The 20,849-nt window shown below is 38.8% G+C and overlaps 1 protein-coding gene across 1 annotated transcript in view; it reads right to left on the bottom strand.

The window, feature by feature from the left end:
* Positions 1 to 20,849, bottom strand: part of ipo11 (importin 11) — a 325,504-nt gene that overhangs the window by 154,592 nt on the left and 150,063 nt on the right. The window contains exons 25-27 of the mRNA XM_052010436.1: positions 15,559 to 15,654; positions 10,919 to 11,032; positions 6,868 to 6,989 (exon numbers count right to left, since the gene is read on the bottom strand). Of these exons, the coding sequence (XP_051866396.1) occupies positions 6,868 to 6,989; positions 10,919 to 11,032; positions 15,559 to 15,654 (332 nt within the window). The remainder of the gene's footprint in view (positions 1 to 6,867; positions 6,990 to 10,918; positions 11,033 to 15,558; positions 15,655 to 20,849) is intronic.

The raw sequence follows: 20,849 nt of genomic DNA, 5'->3' as shown, positions 1-20,849 counted from the left end.
GAGGGAGAGTAGGAGAGAGGGAGAGAAGGAGAGAGGGAGAGAAGGAGAGAGGGAGAGAAGGAGAGAGGGAGAGAAGGGAGAGAGGAGGAGAAGGAGAGAGGGAGAGAAGGAAGGAGGAGAGGAGGAGAGAGAGAGAGAAGGAGAGAGAAGAGGAGAGAGAGAGAAGGAGAGAGAGAGAGAAGGAGAGAGAGAGAGAGAGAGAGAGAGAGAGAGAGACACCAGCCTGCTAGTTTTCTCTATCGATGGATGAGAAACAATAACTGTGTCTGCCACTGAAATCCATGTATGGAAGTTGGAAGTAATCCAGTGGAGTTCACTTTGTTGCTGACCTGTAGAAGGAAACAGGTATTTGTGTGTGGACGACCACGATTCGGATGCTTTCGGGGTGAGGAAAGTCACTACCGAGTAAACACTGAAGTGTCGTTTGGGTTCTATCGTGGAACATTTGGATTTCGTAATTACTCTCCCTATGTTTCTCTACGTCTACGTCTTATCTTCAGACAAACAGTGGTTGTTGAAGAAGCCCTTGCTCATGTTTCACCTTATGGCTTGCGGAACTGAACTTTAAGAACCATTCCTGAACTTGGAGTTTGGGACTTTGTCACACAACACACAAAAGAGTTTAGTTTTGGGGTTAACGTTCAAGGTTTAACATTTTTGAATTCTAACATACTAACATTTTTGCTTTTATTTTTCGTATTATCATAATATCATTAACAAAATAGTTTTTAACATTGAGTCATGCTTGGTGTGTTTCTTTTGTTGCTGGTTCGTGACAACAGACTACTAAGCTTCAGATGTGTTGTCTGTTCTGGCAGGAAATGCACCTCCATTATACTGGGAAAGACAAAAAAATTGGAGCAAATAGACTTTTACTTCAAGATCTTGAATGGCTTGATTTCATCTCAAACTGGCGACTGGATGATGGATGAAGTCTGTGCCAAGTGGGCCAAGAGCCCCAAATTGGTGGTTTTGGTTTTCCTATGTTCAGATTGAAGATTTTTTTGTCTCCCTCAATACCTTGCCATCAGATGTGCAATTTGAGAACACAAATATGAATGACAGTGACACTGGAAGTAGAGTTGGGTTTCAAACTGCAGATTGAAGCTGCCTGTGCCCCCAAGGTTAATGTCACAGACCTGCAGTTTAAGAGCAAGTGTACATACCCTGCTTTGCCTTCCAAAAATTGGATGCAGATCCTTGATTGAAGAAATGAGAACCAAAAGCTAATATTAGAAATTTACACAGGTGACTTTCCATTGACAATTGGGCTACCCAATTTCTTTCAAAGGTGGGATCTTGGACCACATTACACAGTAAAGACACAAATTAATCATATGGTAAAAGCACAAGATGTTATTTGTCTCTTTGAGCACATCCTGGCTCTGCAAATGGAGTGTAGCTAGTCATGTTCCTTTCCCTTCTCTGCATTCAAAGCTCAGTTTATTTTGCTTTCAATTACTGATCCAATTCATTTCTGAAAGCCACAATTGAAGCTGACTCCACCATCCTGTTGGACAATGAATTTCAGATACCATTCACTTGCTGCATAAAAGAAATTCTCATGTCACATTTGGTTCTTTTAAATACTAACCTTAAATCTGTGTGTTCTTGACTCTCCCGAGGAGTCCAGTTTCCACCTACTCTTGCTAGACTCATTATTTTGAACACCTCTATCTCACATCCTCTCAATCTTCTCTGCACTCAGAAGAACAACTTGAGCTTCACTCTGTAAAAAGGTAGAGGCACCAACGTCTTCACACAATTCCTGAAGTGCCGCATCCAGAATCGGACAAGGTAATCTAGTTGTAGCTGAACCATCGTTTTATAAAGGTTTATTATAATGTATTTGCTTGTATACGCTATGCCTTGGCATACTTTAAAAACAAAACTCTTTCTCAATCTTCCTTATCACCTTTGGAGATTTATGCACCCAGATCTTTCTGCATTCCTTGTAGAATTCATTGCTTTTATTACATATTGCCTACCCTCATTTTTCCCAAAAATCCATCTCTCTGAATAAATTAAATTTACCATAGACAAGTGCAGAGTGCTTGCTCATTCCTCCAGCTTATGTCTTTTTGAAGTCTGGCAACATTCTCCTCAAGATACAAGTTTTGTCAAATTCACAGAATCTAATCTGAAAAGTTAAACTTCCTGTGTGGTAGCTTAATGACAACAAATGCATTCATTTCATCTCCTGCTTGAATAACCGGCCATTCAAAATTCATCAGGTCTTGTTCCTGGAATACACATTTATCTCTTTGAATGTTAGCTTATTGACCATCATAATCATGGGATTAAACTCAAGTGGAGAAGGAGGTGTGATGGGGAAAAAGATCAGAAGATTTTTTTCTGTTGAACTGAGAGTACAGACTAATGTTACCACTGTATACTTTTGACAAAGGTTTATGACAAAACATGAGTGATCCCATCCTTTTGTAGAAAGGGATGTAATATTAGATAGTTAAAACCAAAGACAAGTACTTTCAGCATTAACCCACTCTATAACACACATTCCATACAAGTGCCAAACAATGGGCATTTCCCAGCAAAAGCAAATCCAAGCACATTGCTTTGACATTCAATGGCACTGCTACTTCTAAGTTCCCCCATTGCCAACCCCCTGAGTGTCAGCAATGACCAGAAACTTAAATAGACTTTGCAGTTAACTACTATGTCCACAAAAACTGAAGCTGGGTATCCTGCAGTAAGTATCTCAACTCCTGACTCTCCAGACCCTTTCCATCATCTATGAAACACAAGTTAGGAGTTGTAATAGTGTCCATAGGTAGACCATAGCTTGATGGCTAAATACGCTGACACTGCTAGTAAGAATACCCTTTAGGTTTTTAAAGGATTAACAATAAGGTGTCCCAGTCCCTGGGAATATGTTGCTCACAATATTAAAGACTCAAGAGACATCAAATGCATGGTAAAAGAGTAAACTAAATGGAAAATATCTAATGAGAGAGCAGGAAAGAATGCTGAATAAGGGATTTGTCACTTAAAAGAGAAACTCAAGAGATCATGAAAAGGTTGAAAGTAAGAACATCAAAGGTTTCTTTAGATTTTGGCAGCTATGCTGCTTACAGCAAGATTTGTAGGACTCACAGGAGTTTTACAGCTGGAGTTAAAATGCAAAAAACAGAAGCTGCTAAAACTGGCCTGTGGGTTGAAAAGAGAAAAAGCTGTTTCTACAAGACATATTTAGTTCATGATATGAAGGCTATCAAAAGTTTGAGATCTCCAAACTTATGATAAATAAACAAGATGCATACATACCCAAGAACATGAAAGAAGACAGCCAAAATAACTATTAAGTGGCACAGAGAAATTGGAAGGGCTCGTATATTGGAAAAGAGTTGCCGAGTAGAAAACACTCCAGTGCATCACTCCTGCCTTTTCAGAAAATGTGGAGAATTTTAAAATTATGACCAAGAGCCAGCTGTCTACTTGACCTAATCCAGTAAATATTGTGCTGCCAGTTTGCAATTAGTGCATTGTAACTGCTGATAGGTAACTAAAGCATTATTGACAACAACCTCACCAAATGGGTTATTGAAGTACTGGAAAGTCCCAATGAAAATTGGACCCTTTCTTTCTCTAACTTCCTACTCAGCAGCATTGTAGGAATGCCTTGACCAGGACTGCAATAGTTCAAGACAGCAGCTCACTGTCACCATCTTGAGGGTTATTTGGGATTGTAAGCAAATGCTGGCTTTGTCAACAAGGCATGCAGTGCACAACTGAATTTCAAAAAAACATTATCCTCCCCCATGTGACAAAATATGAAGTCAGCTATGGTTACAAGACAATAAAATCAGACTATTCACAATATACCTTCAACATTTTTCTTACAGGAGAAATAAACAACAATTTTCAATGAGAAACATTTAACTCTGTAATTTGATGTCAAATATATCATTTGGTATCTACTGTGTTCTCTATTGTAAAACAGCTGTAAAATATAGTTCAGCTAATTTTAATGACAGTACATTGCAAAGACAAAGAACATTCTTTCAAGTCCCACTTTCTTACTAAGTAGATAAGTGTTACAATATGGTGGTCTGAAAGACCAGTGTGCTTAGATGAACTGATGTTATCAGTATTTTGCTTTGAGTGGCCACAAATTATTCAGAAGTGATATGTGACCAATGAGATTTGTTTTCTCTGCACATTTTCCCTTTGAAAATTTTGCATCATTATTTACATGTAATATACATGACCCGGTGATTAAAGTTGTAGCAACACCAAATTGACATTTAATGTCATTATAATACCGAGAGCAGTTCTGGCACACAGTTACATGCAGGTATTCATGTATTGCTGTCAGTAATACCCTACTCCCTGCAATGCTACGATCTTTGCTAATGCAATTAACTCCAAGTCTATGATCTGACACAAAAAATGATAAGCCCTTTTCCACCAAAGCAGAAATCATATATTAAAAGTGCTCAGATATGACAGCTGGTGAACAACTTCTATGGGCCTGAAAACTAATTGTACAGGTATGAAATGGCAATCTCTTGAAATATCAAAGTTCTACACTTTTAAAAACACTTATAAATTTATTTTTAATGTATACAGGTTACATTTCAGCTTCTGCTTTAATTGTGTCTTTAAGTCTCAGTTTTTATTTTTTTCTTTCTGTAAGATATTTTTCATTTCTCATTCTGCTATCAGTCAAAATTCATAATTTGATTGAGAATTCATAGTCATAGAGCAATACAGCATGGATTCAGGCCCCATCCCTGCATGTACCTATCCAAGTGCTTCATAGATACTATTGTACCTGCCTCAACCACTTCCTCTGGCAGATCGTTCCACATAGTCATCACCCTCTGCATGAAAAAGTTGCTCCTCAAGTTCCTTTTAAATCTTTCCCCTCTCACCCTAAATCTATGGCCCCTAAGTTTTGGACTCACCTGCCCTGGGGAAAAGACTGCTCCATCCACCTTATCTATGCCCCTCATGATTTTATATACCTCTATAATTTGGTCCCTTGAGCTTGCGCCACCATTCAATAGGACCTTGGCTATCTGACATTCCTACCCCCATAACCTTCATAATTCCCTCACTGATTATAAATCTACCTCAGCCTCCACAGCTCTCTGTGGGAAGTTCAAATTACTTTACTCATCTCAGTCTAAATGGGCACCCCATTATTTTAGACATTGCCTTTTGGTTCTGGATTCTCCTATGAGAAGAAACATCCTCTCAGCATTTATCCTGTCTATCCCCCAAGAAATCTTGTATGTTTCAATGAGATAGCCTGCATTCTTCTAAAGTCCAATGAATCCCAACCTGTTTAATCTTTTCTCATAGTACAACCTCTTCACACCCAAGATCATCTGGTAAACTTTCCCTGAATCAGCACCAATAAAATATCTTTCCTAAAATTTAAGGACCAAAATTGTTCACAGAGCTCAAGATATGGTCTCATTAATGTGTCGTACAGCTATAGTAAGGCTTCTCTACTTTTATGCTCCAACCCTCTTGAAATAAGAGTCAACATTCCATCAGCCTTTGCTATTACAGAAAGCCAGGACACATGTAAGTGTTTCATGCATAGGATTCCCACCACCCACCTCGCCAAAATTAATTTGTGCTGTAGTTACCTACAACTTTCTTCATTTAAATAATATGTTCTTTCATTCTTCCTTCCAAAGTGAACAACACATTTTCTCACATTATACTGTATTAGCCAACTTTTTGCGCCTTCATCAAACCTATTAAATCTCTCCATAAACTGTTGTAATCTTCCTTGCAACTTTGCCTTCCCAACTATTTGTGCGTCAGCCAGAAATTTGACTATTGTACCTTTGCACCCTCCTGCCAAGTGATTAATATATTTTATAAGTGGTTGCAGTTCCTTCATTGATCCATGTGGTACCCTACTGACCACAGGATGCCAATCTGAAAACGACACCCTTATCCCTACTCATTACTATTGGCCTATTAGTTCATCCTCAATTCATGCCTATATATTGCCTCCAACACCATGGGCTCTTATCTTGTGAGTTAGCCTTTTCTGAGGCACCTTGTTCAATGTTTACTATAAGTCCAAATACATCTACTGGTTCCCCTCTACCTATCCTGGTCAAGACTTGCGCAAAAAAACTGAATTAGTTTGTCATACACAATTTCCCCTTCATGAAACCATGCTGACACTGCTTGATTAGATTACAATTTTCTAAAAATTCTGCTGTAACTTCCCTAATAATTGATTCTAATATTCTTTCAACAAGAAATAACAGGCCCATAGTTGCCCACTTTTTGCCTTCCTCCCTTTTTGAATAAGGTTGTAATATTGGCATTTTTCCCACAACCATTGCCCCATAACTATATCCTTAGCCTCATACTCTATGGGGTCAATGTTCACTTGGATATTTCTCTTCCTTAAAGAAACCCTTCACAAACAAGCCATTTATCTTTAAATGATTAAACATTTCATCTCATTTTATCATCAGCAGATTACTAATTGAACTAAAGCCATCCATGCACCTCAGCTAACAGGTGAACTGTTCTCACTTTTCTATAAAATGTGGCAATTACCACAAATGTCAGTATACGTAATTTCAAACCAACAATATATTTTCCGGATGATTTTTTTTTCAAAAATAGAGTATTTTAAATGGTAAACTGAAAACAATCACACATGCATAAAATCAGTATTATATCAACAACAACACACTTAGAATCATTAACTACCTTCCAATGTGAAACTACCAATAATAACCACCAAACCACTACATGATATTAGGCACCTTCAACTGACATCTCAAATAAATACCAACTTTAATCAAGTCACTGAAGAAAATATAGAGATAGTTTTGCATTGTACCAATAGGAGAACTAACTTGCCTGTTTTCTGATGGCAAGAGTGAAAGTAACGCCAAAGCAGAAAGTTTACGCCTCTCTGGTTGTGTAATGTTATCCATTCGTTCAACCCACATCTCAATTAAACTGCCAAGAAGCTGATCCATCTATAAAGAAGACAAATTCAATGAACTTATAGTTCAAATTAAGTTAAATGGCTTAATACTGGAGAGATTTATTTTAAAATCTTGATCTTAATTGTGCAGAGTCACATCAATAAAAATATCTTGATGTTATGTACAACCGTAACTATTTGGAATAAACGTTGAAATCAAAATGAGACCGAAAAGCTTAAAAAAAAAGTGCTTTTTGTCAATTCAACTCTAATCAAAATGCAGATAACATTTCTTAAACTAACAAAAACAGTTACCAGATTTGACCCTACAGTTCTATTAGTACAGTACAACATTCCTGTGAAAATCATTATTCAAATGTCTCAATCTGACATTTATAAACAAAGCTACAATGAAATGTGTGCACTGATTAAAATAAGAAAATAATCTTAGATTGATTTTAATACATCTTAAAATCCAGTTCCTTGATAAATTGCTCCCACAATGCATCAGTTCTGCTAAATTTACACGATTACTTGACTGAATGTAGTATTTACTTTAATTTTAAATACACCATCCATTTAATGATCTTAATCCTCTTTAATAGAAAATCATTTTTAAACAACAATTTTTTGGATTTTATATTTGATTGTCCTAAATTTCAAAACTTTCTGTTTCAGCAATACTTCTGTTTCAGCAAGTATACCTCAGTTCTTCAAGAATAAATCGATATCTTCTAAATTACATGTCATTTAAGCAGCATTTAATTTCATATCACTTCTCTATCCAATTTTGCTACTTGCTATTTATACAAAACACAACGGATTGAAAGAATGATAGTTACAAGGCAAACTTGCCGGCACACTGATTCAGAAAAGCCATGTAAGAGATAAAGCTGTGGGAAAGCCCACTCAAACTGTTTATTCAGTAGTTAGGAACATACATAAATCAGGGATAATGATGGTGATTTTCTTTTAAAAACACAGAAATCGCAGCTGCCCAATTGTGATTTCAAAGACAAAATATAAAATCTGTAATTTATTAGTGATAATGGAAAATGCCATTTCATAGGTATCAAGCTACTTCAACATAAAATGAGAAATAAAACAGACTTGCATTTGCGTACTATACAAAGGGTTCTTTTGTGACTACTTACTTGTGCCATTTTGTCATTACCTTTAAGAAACAATGCTTTTTTAACTGAAGGATTATTGTCAATTGTTTATTCTTGCTCATTGACGTTGTCTATTTACACATTTATGACCAAACTTCCCATGCACTAACCTTGTTGCCTTAAATCTACTTGACATGTACAACAGGTTATATTCCAGATTTGCAAAAACTTAAACATCAACATCTTCTGGCACATTTAATGGGTATCTTGAGAGCAACTATAAGAACTACACATTTTAATCTTAAGGCTCAAGGTGAGATATGGGTGTTCTCGTATGCAAGTCACTGAGTACAACAAGCAATTTAGGCAGCAAATGATATTGTTGGCTTCCATTACAGAAAATTTGAGTACTGAAGTAAAAAAACATCTTTCTACAATTATATAGGGCCTTGGTCAGACCACGTCTGGAGCACTGAAAACAACTTTGGCCTCTGTGCCTAAGAAAGAATGTACTTGTCATACATAGTTATAAAGCACAGAAACAGGACCTTTGGCCCAATAGGTCCATGCCGATCAAGGTGCCTACCTGAGCTAGTCCCATTGCCCTCCATCCCTTTAAACCTTTCCTATCCATGTATCTGTCTAACTGCCTTTTAAACGTTGCAATTGTTCCTGCCTGAATTACTTCCTCTGGCAGCTCATTCCATATCCCACCACTCTGTGGTGGAAAAACTTGCCTCTCAGATCCCCTTTAAATCTTTCCCCTCTCACCTTAGAGCTATGCCCACTTTATCTGTGCCCCTCATGATTTTATAAATCTCTATAAGGTCACCCCCTCAGCCTCCTTCGTTCCAAGGAAAAGAGTCCCAGCCAATCTGGCCTCTCTCTCCTTATAACTCAAGCTATTAGTCCTGGCAACATTCTTGTGAATCCTTTCTGCAACCTTTCTAACTGAATCACATCTTTTCTCTTGTATGGTGACTAGAACACAAAAGTCCAGGTGAAGTCTCACCAACACCTTATACACCTGTAACGTGACATCCCTACTCTTGTACTCACTGCCCGATTGACGCAGACAAGCACGCCATATGCTACCTTTGCCATGCTGTCTAACTGTATCACCACATTCAAGAGCTATGTACTTGTACTCCTAGATCTCTCTGTTCTACACCACTCCCCAGGGTCCTGCCTACCGGTGCATACTGTATATCCTACCCTGGTTTAACTTCCCAAAATGCATCACTTCACACTTGGCTGAGTTAAATTCCATCTGCCATTCTTTTGTCTACTTTCAGTTGATCTAAATCATGTTGTAACCTTAGACAACCTTCTTCACTGTCCACTGCACCACCAATCTTGGTGTCATCTGCAAAGTGATTAATTATGCCACCTTCATGCTCATCTAAATTGTTAATATTAATGACAAACAATAGAGGGACCCAGCACCAACTCCTGCAGCACACCACTGGTCACAAGCCTCCAATCTGAAAAACAACCTCCACTACCACCCTCTGACTCCTTCCACCATGCAAACTTTATATTCAATCGGCTAGCTCACCCTGGGTCCCACATGATCTAATCTTCTGGACCAGCTGACTGTGCGGGACTGCGTAATAGGCCTTGCTGAAGTCCACAGAGACAATGTCTACCACATAGACAATGTCTATCCACCTTGCCCATGTCAATCCGCTTGGTCACCTCTTCAAATAAACTGAATCAAATTCGTGAGACACAAAGCCATGCTGGCTATTCCTAATCAGTCTTTGCTTTCCAAATGCAGGTAGATCCTGTCTCTTAGAATTGCCTCCAGTAACTTTCCTACCACTGATGTTTACCATACGAGGAGATATTGAGTGGATTAGGCTTGCATTCTCTGGGGTTTAGCAAAATGAAAAGGAGAGGGCACTGAAACTGGACTCAAAGAGCTGAATAAAGTGACAATATTGGCTGGGGATTCTGGAACCAGGGGTCACAGTCTCAAAATAAGGGGTAGGCCACTTAGGACTGAGATGAAAATTTCTTCACACAGGTGGTGGTGAAACTTTGGAATTCTCCACTGCGAAGGGCTGTGGAGGCTCAGCCATGGAGTTCGTTCAAAACCAAGATTGACTGATTTCTGAATATTAATGGGAATCAAGGGATATGGGGATAGTGTAGGAAAATGGTATTGATCTTAATGAATGAGTGTAGGCTCAAAGGGCCAAATGGCTCACTCTTGAGCCACTCTCTTATGTTCTAACTACTTCAAGGGTCATCATTTCATATCTTTCCAAGATGAGTTTGAAATTCAATGTTTGGAATTCAATTGTCTCTGCAAATCGAAGATTGGTGTCTGCATAGTGAAGTACGCCAAATCTTATATATCAAATACGTATTATTGTTTCCAGTATCAAAGTCAATAACAGAATTTCTGAAACTTTTTAAATACAGTGCAAAGCTCCACTCCCAGACAGCTAAAAAATCATGGTAGAAAAACATGGATAAAAGGGCAAACCTATAAAAGTAAAATTATAAAATACCTCAACATATTTAGTAAAACAAAATATGCTCTTCTTTAATCAGTCTGAGATTGTACTTAGCTATTTTGCCATTAATTTAGTTCTCTGCAATAATATTTGGAGTTCTATTGCTCATCTTTGTTGTACTACTTTTACTATCCTTTGCAACTATCAATTTCCAAACCTGTCACACTGACAAGTTATGCATTAACAATAGGTGAAAATATCTAGTCAAGGTAAAGACAGAATGTGAAGCACAAGTAATGTTTCTGAATTGCTTCCAGACTCCAAGTAACAGATCAATTTCAACATGGAAACTGCAGTTGTGGACACCATCTAGTTGTGTCAGAAATGGACTTGTCAGTGCTTACCTCCCGGTTGAGTTCTAATGCTATCTGGTTGAGAAGGGAAGAGAAGAAGACTGTATTTTGCAATAGTACTCGTCCTGTGATGCCTAGGTATGTAGACATTACCACTGGATATCTCTGAAATACAAGAAAATAAAAATAGGCTCACATTTAAAAATTTTGTTCAATGTGGTTTCTTTATGTAACCATTTATTACATCAAAAATAAATAAGTTTTGAAGGCTTCCTCTGTTAAACCTTCAGTTTTCCTTTTTCATGTTGGAGAAATAAAACAAGCCACTATCCAGTTGTATAAAGCAAGGAAATGGTTCTTTGGTTTTCAGCATCATGACCAGTCTGTTTCCTGCTTAATTACAAGGCACTCTAAATGCCTTTATTTAAAATGCTGGTATCCTTGCTGAAATATGAAGCAACCACATTCTAAATAGTTCAATGACATGAAATATCAGCATTAGTCATTTGGTTTCTCACTGAAGTCAAGTCAATAGCTAGAGCTAATTAAAGGCATTAATATCCTATTAAGCAACCTCACTCAAAAATGCAGATACTAGAAACTTGAAATAGAAACAGAAAATGCTGGAAATACTCAGGATCTGTGGAGAGAGAAACAGAGTTAATGCTGTAGGTCCACGAACTTTCATTAAGAGAATATCTGCGATAGACTGGAGACCAAGTGAGACCAAGCAATGGCGGTGCTGGCTGACAGGATGGCAAAAGACTTACTTCTTTTCCCTCTCTTCATTGTTTTCATTCACTTCCTTCTATTTACATCTCTTCCAGACAGATCACCGGCAATTAAAAAGCCACACCACTCTCCCACAGCTGGTACCACCACTTGTGTCCTTCAGCCTTTCTTGGTCTTCTCCCTATCACAGACATTCCCTTTTTCTCCCCCCACCTCTCTATTTTTCCTGTAACTCAAAAAAATCCAATTTTTCCTTGTACTGATCAAAGTGATTGGCCTGAAACATTAACCCTCTCTCCCCAGAGAGTTAAACATTTTCACCATTTTCTATGGTTATTTAAGGAAACTCAATGTAGCTTGCTGTACAGCAGAATAAAATAAATATAAAAAATCAATAATGAATTTGCTACTTATAGACAACAAATTAGTGTCCCAAGTACACTGAATCGGCAATTGGAGATGTATTTGAACAGGTGAATAAACTTCACCCTTGTCTTAAAAAGTTTATATAAAACATTAAAAAGCCAGAGAAATTTCCCAATGGTATATTCTACCAGGTCCTGGATGTTAATGTTGATTCTTACTTGGGAGTTAAACATGTTCGTGGGAATTATACACAATTAATACAGGAATGCTCTAAAATTGTGACTCAATAAAATAAAGGAATATTGCTCTTTCCTAGAATTTTTGCTGCTTAGACGGTAAAGTAATCTTCAAAAGCAAAAATTAATTTCTACTATTACTAATGATTTTTCTTGAGTCAGTAGTCTTCTATTTCTACTCTGGCTCTGAGGTGAAACCAAGGTCAACGTGGAAACTGCAGGCTTTTCTACAGTTGGGTTGGGAAGTGCCAGACAGGGAGGAAATTTGAAGTGGTGCACTCCTTCAGCCATTTATGCAGGGCTTCTGTGTGCTCCAGATACATGCACTCAAGGTTCTCAATGCTGAATGCTCCTTCTTCACTTTGAAGAGTCATGGGCCAGAATCCCAAGAATCACAGACGATATTATATTTTCTCAACAATGCTTTGAGCACGTGCTTGCATCATTTTCTGTCCGCCTGATAATCTATTCCTGTAACAGAGTTTGAAAAGGAATGACTGTTTCAGAAGTCTGGTGTTAAGCATGCGAATGACATGGCCTGCATGCTGAATTAGAGCCTGAATTCTGGGGTTGTTGGGCTGGGGGAGGTCACTGACATTGGTTCACTTATACTGCCAGTGGACTTGGGAGGATTTTGTGGAGATAGTGTTGGTGGTATCATTCCAGTGCCTTGAAATGCCTGCAGTACATTGTCCAAATCTCAGAAATGGACAAAAAGACAGAAATCACAGTTGTCCAGTAGATTATTTATATCAGGTTTGAGAATTTGAACTTCCAACACCAATTCTTTCAAACATACACTGGTACATTGAAGGTGATGGTGAATTTCATTATCAATAGTTGCCTTCCCTGAGTGATGGCTGAGACTTTTTCCAGCAGCACGGTGTGAACTTTAATTGCCAGAGAACAGAGTTGTACAACTGGGGGCAGGCCAGTATCTTGCAAATGTTGAACCCAAGACCCATTCTTTTTCGTGTTTCAGTGTATGAGTCAATGATGACTTGAAGCGTGACCTCCAAACATGTCTGCATCCACAAGCATTGTCTGCATACTGCAGCAAGATGACCAAGGTCAGGGTGATCTTGGTTCTTGAAAGTGTTTGGTGTACATCGAGCCCTCACTGTCCACAGATTTGTGTACTCATGAGGTTAGCCACTTTGTACTGTGAGAATTGCTAAATATAGTGCATTTCCCCACAACCATCACCCGTGGTGTCTGGTGAATCCTGTTTGTATTTGATTTCTTATGCTGGCAAGTAGCGAAATATCAGCAGTCAATCTGCAGCTGGAACTGGGGTCAGGAACATTGGGGGATAGGAATATGGGTGTTTGTAGCCAGAAGTGGGTTTGGAACATTGGGGGGGGGGGGGGGGGGGGGGGGGCAGGGTGGGGTGGTCGGGTGGTGGTGGTGAGTCAGGAAAAGATTGACAAGATGAAACATACAAATGTACAAGCTGAAGGTTATGTAGAAGTTATATCCATGAAGGGATTGACCACAGTATGTCATCGTTGCATTAGTGTCATTGTCTTTATGGTTTCTGCATTCTTGTTCATCCGTGGGAAGACTGTATCACTAGTGAATAATGCAGCGTGGGTTTAACAGTTTTCCATTTGTTCTGACAGCTAGCTCCACTCCCATGGGAAGTTAGCTGGAAGTGAGATGCAGCAGTTTGGTGAAAAAGATTGAAGACAGCTTTAGGACAATTTTGCAAACTTGTTACACTGAGATTGCCGATGCTCTGAACCCTTTGGTTAGAATTATGGCTTGCACTCCGTTGTGGACAAGCATAACATGGCAATGAATTTCCCAGGGTAGGTAAATTTGAGGTGTGCTCCGCAGCCCTTCTGGTTGATGGAGTTAAAGGGTTTGGTGAGATCCATAAAGGTCACATACAGAGATTGCTAACACTCTCTGCATTTACTTCTGAAGTTGTTGTGCAGTGAAGATCATGTCTATGGTGCCTCTCGATAGATACAATCCATATTGCTATTTGGGAAACAGCATTTTAGCCACTTAAAAAGGATTGGGGAGGACCCCACTGATGACCTTCCCTGTGGCTGACAGTGGGGAGGCTCCTCTGTCATTACAACAGTTAGATTTATCTCATTTCTTGGAGAGGTTTACAATTGCAGCATTTTTCAGGTCCCCTGGTATATCCTCCATTTCTAAGAAATGAACAATGAAATTGCAGATGTGTGGCTAATGCTCTTAGTCATTGAGTTTTAGAACTACAGCAGGCTAACTCCTGTTCCCAATGTTGTTTTTTTTTCTCCTGCTGGGATATGACCTTACAGTTTCTTGTTGCTCTGTACTGGCAGCAAGGCTGTAGCAAATAGTTTACTGTGGGACTGTGTCAAGGATACCCATGTCAAGGTCAGAGTTGTGGATGAAGTCTTTGAAGTATTCCTTTCAGCAGTTGTTGATTGCCTCTCTATCCTTCAGAAGTTCACTTCTATTCTTGGCTCTCAGTGGGATGGGACCTTGTGTGTTTGGACCTAACTGGCCTTGACTGTGCATGTTATGGCTATCAGCAAGTTGTTGGGCCTCCTATGTTCTTTCCACTCAACATCTGTTCTTTTCTGCTGGATATCCGCTTACAGAAGCTACTAGAACTGTTTCTTTACCCTTGAGAAATGGTGGAGCTTCTAATCCAGGAAAGCCTTGCATTTTTGGTTAACTAGCTCACAGACATTTTCATCAAACCTATTCTGGTTCTTCTTGGTACAGAAGCTAACAGTCTATTCATCAATTCCAATTAAGGTGGAGCAGCCCACATGCTGTGAAATTCCTGTGGTTCCTGTGGCCAGGGAGTTGACAGGCTGCCTGACTGTGGGGTCCTTGGGAGATGTAACGTTCATTTTCCTTGCTGCAATGTTTCCGTTGATGCTTGCAGTTTTGGGGTCAGTTTGATGGAGATAAAAGAGAGGATTAGACAGTGGTCACTCCAGCAGCTATTGGTACCTGTTATGGTACCAGTGGTGGCACAACAGTTAGTACTGCTGTCTCACAGCTCCAGAGACATGGATTTAAACATGGCCTCGGGTGCTGTTGAGTTTGCACATGTCATTGCTACCCAGGTTTCCCTCCTGGATGACCTGGTTTCCTCCCACATCCCAAGGATATGCTGGTATCTTAAGCGGCTACTGCAAATTATCCCATATTGTGAAATGGAAATTGCCCGTGTATGTTCTCACTTGGAAAGAACCGTCAGCTGATTCTGTTCATTACTATAATTTCCTTCATGGATTTTTCTTTTAAACTCTAAGAATACTTGTTCGTCTTACAAATGATTTGCTTAACATTATATTCTTATGAAATTGCACAACACCTGTTGGCTACAGATTTCTAAGCTCCTACCTCTCCATCCAAGATTCCTTTAATGACCGATGGAAGAAGTGGCTGAAACATCTGAGGCCCTAATATAGGGTTCACTTTTAGAACATTTTCTACAACCTGTAAAATAATCAGATTTATTAACTGCATGAGAGGTTATCAAGAATTCTGAAACTTATAAAATTCTAGAAAATTGTACATTTTCCGAAATAATTTAATAATGGAAAAACAAGCAAGATTTTTTTCCATAGTCTTAAACAACATTATTATTATGAATCAAGATACTATGCAACATGCCTGGGCAACAAAGATTTTAAGTATCGCTGTTCCTGAATGATCATCTAATAGATTTGTCTTATTGTAAATCCAGGGAAATTGTGCAATGTGTGAAAGACAATTGAAACTAGGTTGTGTAAATTATTCACATCTTAATTACATTTATGTAGCATAATATAAACTAGTGCAAACAAAAAGACAGATTTTTGAGCTACTTTACGTATGTCTGCTTGGAATGCATTTAAAATCCAATTACTTGTTCCAGTTATATCCAACTCAGAGCAAGAGCTCATTTTTTTTTCTACCTGGAATTTACAGTTTCAATTAAGATTTTAATTCTCAAATCCAGCATATCAAGCAGTAATAATCCATCTTTTTAACCTTGATGACTATTATTTGCACAAAGAAAATACAAATTAGATTTCTCTTTCAAATGTACTAATGCACCTGGCACTACATTGTTTATCAGTCCTATATTGCCTCCTCTCCATGTCTTAACATAGCAGGATACCACACAGACTACTATTTACTAGGTTAACACCAAGTTGATGTAACAGTTACATGTTTTACTTACTCTGAGTAACAATAAATTACCACAGCAAATTCAAGTAAATTAAATTTTTTCCCCAGAGTTTGTTTTCTTTGCATTCAATTATTTCAAAGGGTCTGCTGAAGCGATCTGAGTTCAGGCGATTAAGTTATTGAATCCAGAGTGAACAACAATTCGTTTATAGGCTTCAAGAACAAGTCATGATGATGAATCACAGTGGACATGAATTACTCTATTTTGAGCAGGGTTAGGAGGAGACAATTCTTCCATCAGACATTGAAGGTATCAGGTAAGAATTTAGAAATCTCTTGCCAGAAATCATGAGGCATGGAAAGCCAGTGTTCTTGGATCATCTACTTGAATTTGTCTTTTCTGGAGGGACGGAACTGCCCCCAAGCTATGCAGAATGCAAAGCTGACTACTTTGTTTAAAGGACATTCTTCAAACACCTTTTTCTTCAGTTTACCGAAGGCAGTGCCAGCACACTGAAGGCAAGAGTAAACTTCATCATCAATGTCTGCCTTCACTGATGGTGAACTTCTTGAGAGTTGTTGGAGTTGCACTCCTTCCAGCAGGTGGAGGGTATTCATTCATGCTTCTGATTTGTGCCTTACAGATGGTGAAAAGGCCTTGGGGCAGCAGGAGGCAAGTTACCTACCACAAGAATACCTTGCTTCTGACCTGCCCTTGTAGTCATAGTATTGACGGCAGGAAACTTGGCAATGGTAATGTCGTTGCATGTTATTGCACTGCATGGGGACTTAACTTTCTCTTATTGGAAATAATCACAGACAGGCGCTTTTGTAGTGTGAATGTTACATACCCATTATTATTTATTGAACAGCAAACACAGGTAAACTTGAGCAAATCCTTGAATCTTTTCCTCTATCTGCCTGGTAACCTCTTCCCATAATAGAGCTCAGTATTGCTTCTGTTCAGGAGTCTGCTGCTGGGCATGCAATGTGGCCGACCCAATGTAACTGACTGAGTATAATTAGGCCGTTGATAATTAGGGAACATTAGAGGGAACTTCTTCACTCAAAGAGTGGTGGGAGTGTGGAATGGGCTGCCATCTGATGTGGTAAATGCAGGCTCACTCTTAACTTTTAAGAGTAAATTGGATAGATACATGGATGAGAGAGGTCTGGAGGGGTATGGGCTGGGGGCAGGTAAATGGGACTAGCAGAATAAAGTTTCGGCACAGACTAGAAGGGCCGAATGGCCTGTTCTCTGTGCTGTAATTTTCTATGGTTCTATGGTACTGGAGATGTTGGCATGCATGAGGACACACTTCAAGGACCTTGCTTGTCTCTCCAGGGAACTTGGAGGGTCTTGTGGAGCTTTAGTGGTATTTTTCCAGTGTCTTGAGATGCCTGCTCTAAGTATTGACCATTTTTAAGGAAACAAGTATGATGGTGCTAATTACAGAGGGTCTCCTGAGTTGTCCCATACAGGGAAAGTAATTGTCAGGGTCCTCCTCAACTCTATCCCAGTGGCCAAGAAGCTGCTCCATGTGTGAATTCTCTCCATTCAGAGACACACTTCACATGATCTTCACCACGCAACAACTCCAGGAACATTGCAGGGAATACCACCAGCTACTATACAAGTTCTTTCTTAACCTAACCAAAACCTTTGACTCAATTAATCAATGGGTTTGTGGAACATGCTTCTCAAATTAAATGACGCACAGAAACTTGTCTACATCTTACACTTGCTCCACGAGGGCATGCAAGTTGTGATATTAGCCAAAGCGCCTTCTACAGAACCAACCTCAATGAAGACCAGTGTCAAACATGGCTGTGCCATTGCTCTAACACTTTTCTCAATTTTCTCGCTGCACTATTGCGCTTCACAAACAAATTTCCTGTGGCAGTGCAGATAATCTTCAGAGCTAATGGAAATCTGTTTAACCCACTGTGATTGCACATCTCAGTAGTCAAACTATGCAAATGATTGTGTTGTGCACACTCCAAGGCCAAACTCCAAACTCATTCACTGAAGCGAAGCAAAAGGATGGGCCTTACACTTAACATTTGCCAAACACTGGTGCTCTATCAATGTGCCCCTACCATATCACCTTGCTTCCAACAATAAAGCTTCACAGTGAAACTCTGGAAAATGTGGACTAGACCCTACATCTCACCATCCACCTCTAGGTGAAGGCAGACGTTAATGATGAAATTCATCTCTGTCTTCAATGCACCAGTACAGCTATTAGTTGATTGAGGAAAAGGGTGTTTGAAGATTGAGACCCCAGAACTGGCACAAAACTCTTAGTCTTCCAGGCAGCAATGATCCCTGCCCTCCTATTTTCTTCTGAGACCCAAACTACCCATGTCAGGCATCCAAAGAATGAAAGACAGTTTAAGTGGGATATCTGGCATACAATTTTAAAACTAAACAGTATAACCAATCATTTTCTCTATAGGCACTGGAATTTAGAATTAAAAATGTTTCAAGCGCACCAGTTTGAATAATATAAAAATATGAATAAAACAATCCATAATCATAAATCATTAAGGTGACTGTAAGTAGGCTGGTAGCTTTCTTCAACCATTTCATGAATTTTACCAATGCTACAAACTAACATTTAATGTTACTGGTACAAACTGTCAAAAAGACCATGATGAATGAATTAGCAAACTGACAATATTTGTTAAAATTCTATCAATGGTCATTTCCAAAATCTTTCATAAACAACCCAAAAAATTACCCAAAAACTGTGGGTAACCAAAGCTACAGCTTTGATTCCCCATTATTCAAGAAAGCCACATAAAAACTGTTGAATCAATATTTTCCATATTTTGTTACAAATTATAAAAGAGCTTTGCAGTGAAATGCATTAAACATGAATTGCCATTTCAAATTTTAGGCAATAAATGTGATCATAGAAAGCACTTATGAAAATTTACTGTAGCAAAGAAACCTTGGGATAAATCTTTGGTTTTTTTTAGATATAGTCAATTAAAATAAATATAGATATTTGGCTTTCTGCAATAACTACACACAAGCATATTTTTAAAAACAATTTTTCAGACTATTAATATTGTCATATACAAGTTCTCCCCAGCTTATGAATGCCCGACAGGAATGGAAACCTGTCGTAACCTGTGGAGGACCCATAGTTTAGATTTTAAAATGTAATTTTGAACTCAGTTCAGTACTAGAATAATGTGTTTTGATCAGCGATTTTCATGTCACAATATACAACAGCTGCTTTTGAAAAGAAATGATAATTAAGATAATTCCATTCAAAATGAAAAACTGCACCATATGTTTAAATTCACGCAGATGCAACTTAAAACTGTAGACATCCTAGAAGCTCTGCAGGTTACATGATGCAAATATAATAAAGATTTGCCTTAGAATTCACTTGCAAAACAATTTTTTTCAGTATCGTGCAATTGAAAATCTTTTTCTTGCTGTAAAATACTATTATGATCAATTCCATGTCATTTTGCATCACTCATAAAATTCGAATATTCACTTGCTGACACAATTTCCTCATCTGAGGTGCACGTAATGATATAATTTCCAATCCAATGGCACTATTGGAGCAATGCAAGGGAACCTGGACTACATTGTCTTGAGGAACCCATCACAGAGCAGTCACGGAACATCATGTCTTATTAGAACTGTTCTGGATTGTGAATCCTGCGAGGTAGATTAATTGCTAATCTTCATCTCCGGACTCACCCCAATTCCTAAACACTATTGCACCAATACCCTTCCCCTTGTCCAATCTCCAACCTCACTATGCTTCCTTTGAAAATCTCAACCCTTTATTACCACCTCCCTTCCCCCAACCCCACACAAACGACCACATGCCAGTACCAACATCCACTTTCAAAAAACCATGCCAGTCCTGAATTCCTATCCCCTTTCCACAAGATTATCTGGTCCCATCCTCACCCCACTATTTCTAACAAAGAATAGCCCCTGATTTCCAACTCCTCGTCAGTGTCAGTCTGATCCCTTCCTCCCCCACAACCTCTTCCTTCCTATAACACCGATCAGATTCCACACCCCCAACACTGTCAGTCCCATCTTCCTCACCACAACACAAATCTCAGCTTTGAAAACAATGTATACAATGCCTTGGTCCTCCCAGCAAGCTAAGTTAAGCAGAGGGACAATGATTTACTTAGTCATGGGTGCCCTTATGCCATGCCCTTCTTCTACATTAAATAGCACCGAATAAGATTAGTTTGATTAGTTCTAACCACACTGTGCAGGACATTCCAAAATACTGCACAAATAAGTCACTAGTCTTGGTCAAATACATTATCCTGGGTGTTGGTATGGAAAATGTAAAGCTATAGCAGGATAGTCTTCTTAACATGCACACTGGAGTAGGGCTCAGAGACCTTCATTCTTCTTCACCAATGCGCAAATATGCAAAGAAGCTAGAAGACTGTGATCCCAAAATGGGAGGCAGCTGAAAGGAATGATAGGAGGAGTGTCTAAGACTGAAAACGCTGAGATA

Source organism: Pristis pectinata, chromosome 2, assembly GCF_009764475.1.
Source record: "Pristis pectinata isolate sPriPec2 chromosome 2, sPriPec2.1.pri, whole genome shotgun sequence".
NCBI lineage: Eukaryota > Metazoa > Chordata > Chondrichthyes > Rhinopristiformes > Pristidae > Pristis > Pristis pectinata.
The sequence above is the reverse complement of the archived record's forward strand: the minus strand, read 5'-3'. Positions and strand labels throughout refer to the sequence as shown.